Raw genomic sequence first — 14184 nt, forward strand, 5'->3', positions numbered from 1 at the left:
CTTTCCGAGACTGGTTAAAATATATTTCCTTACCTCTATTCCAGTCCCTAACAAAATTCTTGTCAAGGGCACTAATATTGTCCTTGACATTTGTCCCTGCCCGGTCCAACCTGCCCGGTGTTTTAACTGCCAGGGTTTCGGCCACATAGCCAGCAGGGGCAAATGTTCTAGCATTACTACCTGTTGCCGCTGCGCCGGATCTACTTGCCAGAGAAGGTGCACCAGAAAAACACGTTGGTGCGCCAACTGTGGCGGCCCGCACTCCGCTTCCTACCAGGAGTGCCCCTGCTATAAGAAGGCTGTTACTTTAGCCACTTTTGCCCATTTTTATGGGGTCACCTGGTTCGAGGCGGAGAGCAGGCTATTTGAACCTGACACTGTGAGCCACAGCGTGGGCGCCCGTAACATGATCAACACAACCAGTCCCACGTCATCACCCAAACATGCCTCTACCGGTGTATCACGCCCCAAACCGAGAGGTCATGTCCTATAGTTGAGGGGTTACTGGGTAAGAGTACCCCCCGTCAACCTATTGATAGGGAACCCCCCCCCCCCGCAAGGTTACTTTTGTGGAACCGGTATCCAATCACACACCTGATTTACGCACCACCCCTCCTGTATCGCCTATCCAGGGGGATTCACCCACTCAGAGACGCCCTCCTGTGGCTACCAGGGAGTCCTCCCCGTCCACCACGTTGACCGACAGTGCTAGCGACACCACCTGTAGTGGCCCTACACTGTCGGACGAATCCATGTTTGATGTGACGGGGAGAGACTCCCTGGTGTCGGTGCACTCCAGTATATTGGAGAATCTCACTATCTCTGGTGTCTGCGAAATAGAGGAGGAGCCCCGAGTTAGTGTCCCTCCTAACTGTCCCAGAATGGTCGACTCCCAGACATCCCCAATGAGCTCCCCTGCCGACAACACCAGCAGACGTTACTCATTTGCTGGGGATTCATTCATCAAAATCAAGGATCCGCCAGCAACAGGTCCCACATATAGGAAAATATATCTCAGGGAGCTGGCAGATCTGGTTGTTGAGATACTAAAGGACCAGAAAAGGCCTACTGGGAGTCGTGTTATCTCCTACATCCAGAGCTACAGATAAGCTGCGTATTTGCGTAAATACGCAATCAAAAATAGGTGGATACGCATTTTTTTCAAAATCTGTGCGTACAGGTACGCAAAACAAATCCCCGATACCCAATTTGAGCCGCCTTCTATGCGTAATGAAAAATCCCGTTTTGTTTTGGCCGTTTTGACTCGAGTCTTTATCGACAAGCGCTTGTTTTCATCTGGTAATGTATTTACCAATCGTTTAGATGATAACACATGCGAGTCAAACAAATTGGCGTCTCGAGGCAGACGAAAAGTTCCACAAAAAATACAAGAAAACATAAAGATTCCTTTGTCGTGGTAAATAAATCTAAAACAATTGCAAAGGGCATAGTTAATGACATTATTAACTCCATGTTTTGTTCCATGGACATCTGCGGTAGTATTTTAGATGAACTTGTTGATGGGGTGCACAGAGGGCTGGACCAGTGTTGGGATAGTAATAATAAAGTGTGTATAGACCGAAAATGCAAACAATTTTTTTTTAATTTAATAGCAACAAGGGTTTCAACTAGTATAATAAAGTGTGTATAGACCGAAAATGCAAACAATTTTTTTTTAATTTAATAGCAACAAGGGTTTCAACTAAAAAAAATATTTTCTGACAGCCATCAATCAGATACGTTTAAGCTCTCCAAAATAAGATTTTCAGTGCCTTGTGCTAACAGTTGTTATTGTTTATTGATAGAGCTATGTCTTTGCTACGTCTAAATGCCAAAGTGGTTTATTTGTATTATTTGTTTGGCAATGCAACCGGACTCTGATTGATGGCTGTCAGAAAATTAAAAAAAGAATTGAAACCCGTGTTGATATTATTATATTTAATTTTGGTTTTGGGCATTTTCGGTCAAAAAACACTATATTATAATATCCAACACCGTTCCAGCACCCTATGATGGGGTGTGTTGTGTTTCCAAAACGAAAGTACTGGTCCATATTGGAACAAAAACAAGTAGAAACGCATTCGATGAGTGGGTTGAGAAATTCCATTGTTGAATCTGGTAGCAGAAAGATGGATCAACCTATACTGCAATTGAATACATAACAGTGACTTTATGTAGGTACGGTTTTGAGAAGCTAAATTCATGTTTTATTGCAATTACCCAATTCACACGTTTGTTATGCTATAAATACCCAATTATTTTTTTAAATGAGTGGGTATGATACTTTTGGATACCCAATCACGTTTTCCATGACCCAATTCATTCTTATTTTGAAGGGTATTACCCAATTACCCCAAAAAGCTTATCTGTAGCTCTGCCTACATCTATAACAAAATTGATTCTCGGTTCAAAAATTGCAAAGAATCACTAACAAAGGTCATCCCCCCTGATAAATCCCACAAAGGTCATCCCCCCTGATAAATCCCTAACTAATAAAATCCATTCTGGAACTGGGGATCCTCCAAAAATAGCAGATCCAGGATGCCCCCCCCCCCCTGGCCGGCGGTCCCTTCTCCGTAAACAAGAAACCTGTTCGGCTTGCCAGGACCCCCGTGAAACTCAAAGGGGCCTGTGCAGGCCATAAACTAGGAGTTAAATCTCCACATCATAAAACTAATCAATTTAAACGCAAGTTAATTTCACTTCACTATGGACAGTAATCTGCAAATCATTTCTTTCAATGTTGAAGGTCTTATCGCCAACAAACTTACAGAGTTAAAGCATTTTATTGATAATAACCCTAATACTCATATCCTATGCTTACAGGAAACCAAATTTTCCAATAGTACAGTAAAACAAATACCTTGGTACAACTGTGAATTAAAAAATTTTGGTATTTTAAACCATTATATTGCTGGTGGCCTTGCCATATATATTAAAAACTCAATTAATTATGAACACCTGCGAGTGAACAACCAATTTAAATCTGATGGTAGTACTGCTATTGAAGCATTAGCAATTAAATTGGTTATTGACAAAAACCGACCTCTTATCCTGGTCAATTTATATTCAAGAGGATGTGATCCTGAAACTCTGAACATCCTCTTTAAGGAATTAAGGACCATGAAAGGACCCTTTGATGTAATATTCACAGGTGACTTTAATGCACATCACCCTGCTTGGGGTTCCATCAATTCAGATGCAGAAGGTCGGGCGGTAATAGAATGGTTGGACGAGCAAGATCTTATACTGCTCAATGACGGTTCTCCAACCAGACTTAACCCCACTGGTTTAAACTCTCACATTGACCTTACTGCTGTTAATGCCAGGATAGCAAGTGCGTCTGCATGGGCAACCGTTAATGATACCATGGGATCTGATCACCTCCTACAACAGGTTACCCTGCTCAACTATATTGCACAGGGAACTGAGTATCAATGCTCAGGAGAGCAAAAGTTTTTATTGGAAAAAGCTAATTGGGCGCAGTTTAGGGACCTCTGCTCAGATATCTCCCTTGCAGATGTTCACTCTCAGGACTCAAATCTGTTTTGTAACATCTTAACTAGTAAGATACTGTCCATAGCAGAATGTAGCATACTGGTCTCCTCCGGCAAGGTTAAGGCCAGTAATAGGGTCCCGTGGTGGAATGAGGCGTGCTCCAAGGCGGTACAGGCCCGTAAAAAAACTTTAAAAATTCTTAAAAAGAACCCCGCTGAGCATAATCTTCTTAATTATAGGTCCCTCGAAAATCAGGCAAAGCGGGTTATTTTGGACGCAAAAACTCAAAATTGGAAAGAATTCTGTGATTCAGCAATTATTAATAAGAAAAATACTAGGGATTTTTGGCAAAAAATTCACAGAATTAAAGGAAAATCATTCACCCCTGTACCGCTACTTAAATACAAAGGCGAAATTGCCACTACCCCAAGGGAAAAGGCTCAATTTTTGGTACGACACTTCCAATCTGTCTCCAGTGACTCAAACCTTCCCGTTGAAACTTTGAATTATCAAAAGCGGTTTGAGACTGAGCACCAAAATATTTTAAATGAGCCTAGGGACAACAGCACGCCTCTCAATTTACCATTTACTATAACAGAATTATTCAGTGCCATTAACACCAGGAGCAGCACTGCCACGGGGCTGGCAAAATAGCATATTTAATGTCTAAAAATATGTCAGCCATAACTCTCAAAATTTGGCTTAGGCGTAACAAAAAAAGTTGTTTGTTTCCGGTGGCCCGACCCTACCTAATTTTTTGCCGCCGGTCCTAATCTTTTTTGAGCCCAAAATTCGAAAAAAATCGGACCGCGTATTTTTCGGCGCGCTCAATAAGCGTTCAACGTTATCGGCGCCGTACATTAAACTTTCAACATAAACAAGATGGCGGCGCCCAGCGCCATTACCGGATCATTACGCATAGCGGATCACTTTGATGTTCAAGACTGCGTTTTGCGATAAATAGTTGATATTGTTAGATGATATTTTGCACATAGCATCTTCAAGGCCTATTATTTAAACGCATTGATTGAGTCGTAATTGGAGCGTCTCTTTGTCAAACATTTCGGTATGTTTTGCTGACATGTATATACGACTTTGTTGACTTCTGCATCGTTTCCAAATCGAGGTTGAACATTTTTTGTGGCCACTTGCTATAACTCTGTTGGAAAGTAAGAAGTTTACCCATTATTTTAAAGGCCATTTAGTAGTCTTTCGGCATGCAAAAGTCCATTTCAGTTTTGATTCATGTTTAAGATTTTGTCTGCGTGTAAAAATAAGACAATGTGCTGAATCAGTTAGCAACGGTAATTTTTAATCAAACTGGTGTTAAAGAAGTCTCAAACTGTTCATTGTTTTTCACCAGCACAACTTAATTACGCTACTGATCCGGTAATGGTAACTTGACTGTACTGTTGAAGGAAAAAGTAATACCAGTTTGTGTCTTTGCCAACGTTTTGACAATTTTAAGTCATTCAAATGGTCTGCAACTGACTGTTTTAATAGCTTGCTGGATGGTTTTGTAATTGGCAATTCAAGATAGCAATTTTTTTTCCACAATGGAATAAAAAGTTTAAAGATTTCATGTTTTAAAATCCTCTTTAACGACTGGGTGCATCTCTACTAAACTGTTACATTGGATCTCCAAGAAATGAATATTGCCTAGAATTATTTCTGGCAGGATTATGGTCCTTTGTCTTTTTTTTCACTTTTGAATTTATTATTACAAAATTGTGTGTGTTCAACTCCTCTGCTTGACAAATTTTGCTTCAACTTTCACAGCTGAATGTAAAGATGATCATTATGGTAGGACTTCTGACTGCAAACAGTTCAGCCATTTTTCATTTCGTCTACTGTATATATAGTGTATTTGTCTCTGTCCAAGCATAATTGTCCATGTCAAAATTCTAGTTATATTTAATAAGTAAAAATGTTATCATTTTCAGGGCAAGCACAGTCATAGTGCTATAGTGGGGGACATATTGTTTTTGCCCTGTATGTTGGTTCATTTGTTTGTTTGTTTGTTTGCCCCAACTTTAACATTTGCAATTACTTTTGCAAGATTGAAGATAGCAACTTCATACTTGGCATGCATGTGTATCTCATGGACCTGCACATTTTGAGTGGTGAAAGGTCAAGGTCATCCTTCAAGGTCAAAGATTTAGCTTCAAAGCGGCGCAGTAGGGGACATGGTGTTTCTAACAAACACATTTCTTGTTTAAATTTATAAGTATAGTTTGATACAAGAAGCATTAAATGTCTGCTTTTCTGTGCTTGGTGTGATTTGATTTTGTGCTTGTTTATTGATTTTTGTGTGTGTAATTGTATGTATATAATACAAGTCGTAATAAATTTTCTGTTCTGTTCCTGAAATTCATGGGTAGATAGACCCCACGCCACCAGTACATAATATAATCTGAAAATGTGGTCCTTTGGGAACATTAACTGCATCCAAGAAATATAAAAGCACATCCGGTTTGATTGGGTCTTTCCATGGTGATAATGTTAAATGCAACACCACTGGCGTTCCCGTAGCACTGCTTTTGAGGTATTTAATATATTATAAATAATAAATAATATAGAATACACTGCATGAACCCAAAGGACCAGAAAGTATAACAACACTGAATCCCTATAGACACTGAGGGTCAAGCTCTCTGTGACTTGTTATATTTATGCCTTTTATTGGTCATAAAATGGTATATTTAAGCCGTTGCCAGAAGTCAACATTAAACTCGGAATTAAGGAAAGCAACACATTCAATATTAATGAACAGCAAGTTTTTATTTCATAAAAGCATTTAAATATAGTCATATAGCATTACAGACATCATCAAATTTATTGTACATACAGTAATACACAAAACATGAGAAGAAAATGCACCATGTACGACAATTTCTAAAAAAAAAATTATTTTTAAAAATAAAATTATTTGCCTACCTACCTACCCTAATTTTTTTGGCCATGTCAGTGGAAACAAACGATTTTTTTTTTTAGGCCTTAACCTATTCAATCAGGTGTATAGGACAGGCACGGTACCACCCGAGTGGAAGCAGGCCACAGTGATTCCAATTCCTAAACCCGGTAAGGACAAAAATGATCCAAACTCATATCGTCCAATAAGTTTAACATCACACGCAGGTAAATTATTAGAAATAATGGTCAAAAATAGATTAGAACACTTATTGGAATCAAATAACATACTAAACCCCTTCCAGTCTGGCTTTAGGAAGGGGCGTTACACTCTAGATCAGCTAGCTAGATTACAACATGATATTCTTTCTGCAAAAAATCAAGGGAATCAGTATTAGCAATTTTTTGGGATCTTCAGGCCACCTTTGATTTAACATGGACCTTTGGCATATTAAAAAAGCTAGCTGACTATGGAATCACTGGATACTGTTTCCACTACCTCAGAGCTTTCCTAGAGGGCCGTAAAATCCAGGTCATGGTCGATGGGGAGTTATCAGAGGTAGCCATAACTGACCGCGGAACCCCCCAGGGGTCCGTATTATCCCTGACTCTGTTCTCCCTCATCGTAAACGGTCTACCTGATGCTGTAAAAGACTCAGGAATGGTTATCTCCCAGTTTGCCGATGACTCAGGCACTTGGTTAAAGGGGTCTAACATGTTACGCCTGCAAAAGAGGGCTCAAGCAGGCTTAGACTCCATATGGAAATGGGCAATTGAATGGGGATTCAAAATTTCTCCAACCAAAATAGTAGGAGTACTATTTGGCGACCGAATTCAGCACTCTTTGGACTTAAATTTAGGCGGCACCAAAATTATCTTTGAAAAAGTGGTGAAATTTCTAGGTATGTACCTAGATAAACAGTTAACTTTAACTCACCACTTCAAATATTTGGCAGAAAGGTGCGAAAGGGACCTAAATTTAATAAGAATGTTAAGAGGCACAGGTTTCGGATCAGATTAAAATAGTCTCTAAACTCTCTACAAGTCCCTTATACGTCCAAAGCTAGATTATGGAGCCCAGATCTATGCATGTGCAAAGCCAAACGCCCTAAAAATGGTTGATGCCATTCGACACAAGGCCCTTAGGATAGCTCTGAGAGCCCTAAACTGTACACCGGGTGCACTGCTTGAAGAGGAGGCCGGTATGCTACCTCTTGACTTGCGCAGAAAACAACAGTCCCTTAACTTCTGGGCCAGGGCTAAGTCTCGGCATGGTTCAAACCCCGTTAACAAACTTGTCGGGACTGGCACCTTCATCAAGGGGAAAATAATTAAGCGTTAGCATGTCGCCCTACCTTTTGGTGCGAGTATTAGGACCCTTGTGGAAGATGCCAGCCTCGACAAGGTACCTGTAGCAGACCCGAGGCCCTCCAGGGCCCCCCCCTGGACGCTTGGACCCATTGATGTTGACCTATCACTCTCTAATAAAATAACGAAAACTGACTTGCCACAACTCATTAAGTCAGAAGCTCTCTCCCTTATAGATAATAATTATGTATGCTGATCATCTAAAAATCTACACTGACGGCTCCAAATGCCCTAACTCTGGTTTGGTAGCCAACTCTTTTGTAATTCCCTCAAAAAATATTACCAAAACGCACAGGCTCAGCAACAATCTCTCTGTTTTTACAGCAGAACTTTTGGCAATTATATACTCTCTGTGCTGGATATTGGTCAATAAACCTACTAAAACTGCTATTTTATCAGACTCAATGTCATCTCTTGAGTCTATAAAAAACAGAAATAGCAGATCTAGGCCTGATATTTTAGCTAGCATTTTGGAACTTCATCAACAGTGCCTAGATAAATCTTTAAAGGTCACATTAGTATGGTGTCCAGCACATGTCAACATCTGTGGGAATGAGCAGGCCAACAGGGGGGCCAAGGAGGGCCTCTTGAGGGGGCGCGTAGATGCTGGGGAACCCCTGGCACCTACTGAGATCCACTCCCTGACAAAGAAATTTGTCGTGGGTGAGTGGAATCTCCGGACCGACAATTTGTCTTCCTGTCGACATACTTTTACCAGACCTGCGAAAACCCTCAGGCCGCCTGACAGATACTCAGCAAGCATTGTGCTTGACAGAGCCATCATGCCCCTGAGGATGGGAACCACCCTATTATCCGGTGGCGCGGGAAAGTATGTCCTCTGTGTAGACCCTGCATGTCCTGGGTGCCAGGAGCCCCTCACTGCGCCCCACATGCTGCTGCACTGTCCTAACCATAAGACGCAGAGGGACCACCTTGAAGCTGCATTGCACTCCCATGGACTAGTTTTAAACCTTTCCAACGTGCTAGACTCCAAGGGAGCAGCTAGGGGCCCGGTCTTCTCTGCCCTCGCCAAATACCTTCTGGATTGTCAGATAACTGACAAAATCTAGGTCATTGGGGGAGGGAGAGCAGCCAACACCCACCCAATTATTCAGTCTTGTGACTGTTTTCTTTTAAATTGTGTAATCTTTGCACAAATCTGACTTAATCTAGTAATTGTGTTGGATTTGTGTCACTTTTACACAGTTTTGTTTTAGTTTTTAATGGGTTTATTGTTCTACCCCGCCCTTTCTAAATCAGGCCAATGGTATTGACCTGGTTTTCTTTATTTTAAAACATTTTTTATGAGAGTATGACGTTAGTCCACCATTTACATTTCTCAGTATCTTAATATAATCATATTTTATGGCATTTCTTATTATAAGAAAGGACGAGGCTGTCCAGTAAACTGGGTTTGTTGGCTGCATTGCATCCCCTCTCTTCCCCTTTGACACCCCACCCTTTCCCCTTCAAACTCGAAGAGCCATGTCGATTGGTGTGCACGGTGCAGGGCCTTATACACCATGGAAAACCCTTATCTAGCCCTATCCAGGGTAATACCAATTCCATGGTATTATTGTCGATTTTGTTGATATTGCTACTTTTCGATCATAGCAAATTTTGTACCTTGTATTACATTAAATCTTGTTAAAAGTGCTATTTTGTGTAGCAAATTTCCTTATTTTTGTGTGAAACTGGTATCTTATATAGCAAATTGCCTTAATTTTTTTCTTAATACTGCTATTTCTACATCATAGCAAACTTTATACTCTGTATTACACTAATTCTTGTTAAAATCGCTATTTTATATAGCAAATTTCCTTAATTTTATGTTAAATTGCTATTTTATATAGCAAATTGCCTCAGTTTTTCTGTTTAATTGCCATCTTACATACCAGACAAGGTACTTCAGTACTATTTCCTCCATTGTTATCCCCAATATATAAATAATATTGGTTGGATTAGAGCTTTTTGGGTCTGTTTTACTGCATCTAGGTAATATTTGGTCTTTTTAACCATTTTACATGATACTTTTTCAATTTCCCTTCAATTGTATTCAAACTATTTTTCATCTACCGTGCACTCCCTCTGGTCCTGGGGAAACAACCGTTGTAGACTCCATCCCCACAATTACCTCCCTTAGTTCAACCGAGTGACATTACCCCTGCTGGCTTTTTTCCCCCACTCACACCGGCCTACACTTCCAAAATCTCTTCTTCTTTCAACCCTCCAGGGTGGCAACTTGTATTTAAAATATATAAATGCAAATATTACTGTACATATTGTAAATTATTTACTTTTGGTACAAATTTAGTTGTTTTGTCTCATTTTTAACTGTAAAGCAAATTGTTTTACCCATTATTTTTATGTGGCCCTATAAAGGTGACCGTTTGGAGACACGTAAGTCATTAACCTTATTATATAAGGGTTTTTACTAATCTCACTTTTAAATATTGTTTTAACGCCACTCTGGGGGGACTTCTCTTCTCCATAGCCCAATCCTCTTTAAGTTCCATACAGACAGGGTCTTACGTTGGAGCATAACGGCTATATTCCCTGTCTGCATGTGTTTAACATTGAGCCACATACATAAATTTATACACATTACAATTCTTAATAACTTAAAAAACTCAATTGCAACATTAATATAGATTTGAGAGTTATACTTCCTATGTGTTATTATATATTATATATATTTTTTATTTTTATTTTTTTATTTTTTTTCTCTCCATATAATTGCATGTCTACATGCAAATTCACTTTACATATGAGAGCTTGTAAATCAGGCTCTAACATTCCTACTAATTAATGTTCGTAAATAAGCATATTTTCCCATCGATTAGATCTTGTTGTATGACATTTCATTTAAACCTTCAATAAACACCAAATTCTGGTACTTTACTATGTATGTAAATATATAGTGGCAATGTTAAACCACTTTGTGATCTGGAAAATCCTTAAAATATTTTTATTTTGTTATTGTTTTTCAAACATATTACACATCCATGTATTCCTTTACTTTTCTATAGGCATTATACTAAAAGTAATCCTATTTGGATGTTAACATTTAAAACACAGATCACAAAGTTTAAAGACTCCAACAACCCATTGCAGTAAATACTGAACAATGGGTCTAGTAATGATGATACCGCATATAATAGTATGTGTTTTTACCATCAATACTTATAAAAATTGGGCTATTCTCCTCCTCTCTCTTTTCAACACAAACAACATACATATAATAATAATGATAATAACAATAGTAACAATAATATCATTATAACTTCATCATAATAGTTTAAATAACATATACCAATCTTATCAAATTCAAACAGATTCATGTAGTAATAGATGTAATTATTCCTTCTTGTTTTATATGCTTTGTTTACATTTTAAAAGTGCAAAAGAGCAGACGCAAGCATTATGATTGGTTATCTCTGTTACGTTCGTGCAAGAGCAGACGCCATGTCAAGGTCGTTCTTTTTATGAAATTTTCATCCCAAAACGGATTGACTAACTTGCGTTGACGCGGACGTGACAGAGTTAACAAATCAGAGCCATGCTTTTAAATACGGTCAACCAATAAAAACACCGCTTTCTTACAGCTTTAGGCAAGACATTGCTTATTAATTTTATTGAGTACTGCGTTTTTAACGCTTTTTGAATAAGTTAAGTATAGATATTTTTAAACCAATAGATTTTTATTAAAGCACCGCACCAGCACTGCAAAGTCTTCTATTTTTATCGATGGTACAGCCCAGTAAAATCGGGCTGTCCATTTTATGGCCGTTTTTGACCTTTTTACGCAGAGTTTAATGTTAAGCAGTGTGCTTGGACAATGGTTTATTAACCGAAGTGCCGAGGGTAAACAACCCCATTAGTCAGAATCAATAACACGTCAACGAATTGACCAATTGGCTCGATATTTCCCGTGTGCGTTGGCCTTTGACAGTAGATACGACCCCTATTGAAATTTGGTTCACTAGTTCAAAGGTCATGGTAACCGTGACATTAGGTGTTAAGTTGGGATTATATGCATTACTTACCATACAAAATGACAGTAGTAACATAACAATTCCCAATATGTTCCTGTTGTTTGTAAGTTGTATATAAAAAAAATGAAATTATATGAAACGTGATAATGCCGAAGATGCAATTGATTAAAGAATTTGCACAGCGTGGTGAAAATTAAATACATGTTGAACATTGTTGAGATTATATGGAATGCCTACTGAAGTTTTCATGCGTGTTTAAAGAGCTGCAACCTTTCTTGTTTTGCATGGTATAAACTTGAATGTGAAGGTCTGGGCAGTGCTACAAGCATATTTTAAATGCATGTGCCAAACTAACCATGGTTTATGATCGTCTGGCATTTTTTAACTTATAATGGCTTTCAAGTGTTCATTTATTATTATTGTTGAATAAATATATAATTAATCCCTATTTTTAACCAGGTTTTCCGAAGGAAAAAACTGGTTATTAGATTGGCGAATGCGGGCGGGCTGGCTGGCTGGCTTGCGGGCTGGCGGGCTGGCTGGCGGGCGGGCGGAACAAGCTTGTCCGGGCCATAACTTTGTCGTTCATTGTCAGATTTTAAAATCATTTGGCACATTTGTTCACCATCATTGGACGGTGTGTCGCGCGAAATAATTACGTCGATATCTCCAAGGTCAAGGTCACACTTTGAGTTCAAAGGTAAAAAATGGCCATAAATGAGCTTGTCCTGGCCATAACTATGTCATTCATTGTGAGATTTTAAAATCATTTGGCACATTTGTTCACCATCATGGGACGGTGTGTCGCACGAAAGAATCACGTCAATATCTCCAATGTCAAGGTCGTTACGACTAAAAATAGATTATTTTTTTTTTTAAACTTACAAAGGGGGTTAATTTTGTTTGTTCATTTCAAAAGTTCAGTTTGAGTTTTCTCCCTTTATCAGATTTTTTTTCACAATGAAAACCTGGTTTTTTGACAATTTTGTCCCTTGTGTAAAGTTAAAATGTTGTTTTTTATTTAATGTCATGGATTAAGAAAATGAGTGCAATTATACAAAGATACTTACACATACAAGATGCAATTATATGGAAAATATTGTATGCAAATTATTGTGTCGGTCTAATATATATTTGTATAATTATGATTTGACTGTAATTGTAAAAAGCATGTTTTCTAATCTAAGTGTGCCATTTCAAACACTTGAATTCTATATAACATTTTAAGTGTAAAAGCTTATTCCTTCCATTGTAAATCAAATGATCTATTTTGTTGCAGAGGGTAACACCAGCTCTTCCTTCACTGACATTGTATCAAAATCACAATATGAAAACATCTGCAACCCTACAACCACGCATGGTTACCAAATGACCAGTGATGGTAAACATGGTAACTACATCACATCTGAAGTTAACCAAATAATTATTGATTGTAACCAAGCAACAACTGAGAGTAACCATGCAACATATGCTGGTTACCAAATTACCTCAGATGGTCACCAGGCAACAGCTGAGAGTAACCATGCAACCAATGTTGGTTACCAAGTAACCATTGATGGTAACCAAGCAACAAGTGATTGTAACCAAGCAAACACGAACAGTAACTTGGCAGCCCTTAAAACTAGCATGGTTACCACTACTTGGACACATGGTGTGATCATTGACAATGCTGCTCCAGACAATAATGCGTGTGATGAAGGCAGTGGATATCTCGATGGTGAAACCCTGCATGTGAGTCTGAAAGGTAAGATTATTCCTATTTTAAATAATGAAATTGAGCATTGCTCTGGGAAAACAGGGTTTAATGCATGCGTGTTAATTGTCGTCCCATATTAGCCTGTACAGTCCACACAGGCTAATCCGGGACGACACGTTACACTTTTAAGGCGTTTCTCGATTAAAGGAAGTCTTTAAAAAATCTAGGTGGAGCGTGTAGTCTCTGATTAGCCTGTGGGGACAGGCTAATCGCGGATGAAACTTTACACACATGCATTAAGCCCCAGTTTTCCAGATTAAGGCTCAAATGAATACAGGTTAAGCATATAACCAGGTATACTATTTTTCTGGAATGTCAGTCATTTGTGAGGTCCATCAAACATACTCAGGGCTTATCTGAATTGTGTATCTTTGTATAAGAAGATTATCACTGTTTTATTGTGCCTTGATCATTAATAATAATAGTCTATCAAATTACCAGATTGCCATTTTCAAACCAAATCTATCTTAGCCAATTGGGCTATCAAATCTCTGTTTGTTGAGCATTAACCTTGGTTATCACAATCTTATTTTGAAGACAAATCATTATCATAACACAACTGGGTTGTTATTTCATAAATGTAGGATGGTATTGGAGTATGTTAGGGCCAAACAAAATAAATTGTACGGTTCAGGTAACCGGACCCTATCTACGATT

The 14184-nt window shown here is 38.7% G+C and overlaps 1 protein-coding gene across 1 annotated transcript in view; it reads left to right on the plus strand.

Annotated features, from left to right (window-relative positions):
- The window catches only part of LOC127849049 (uncharacterized), a 45479-nt gene that overhangs the window by 24922 nt on the left and 6373 nt on the right, over nt 1-14184 (plus strand). Inside the window, exon 5 of the mRNA XM_052381771.1 lies at nt 13051-13515. Coding sequence (XP_052237731.1) covers nt 13051-13515 — 465 coding nt within the window. The remainder of the gene's footprint in view (nt 1-13050; nt 13516-14184) is intronic.

Source organism: Dreissena polymorpha, chromosome 10 (genome assembly GCF_020536995.1).
Source record: "Dreissena polymorpha isolate Duluth1 chromosome 10, UMN_Dpol_1.0, whole genome shotgun sequence".
NCBI lineage: Eukaryota > Metazoa > Mollusca > Bivalvia > Myida > Dreissenidae > Dreissena > Dreissena polymorpha.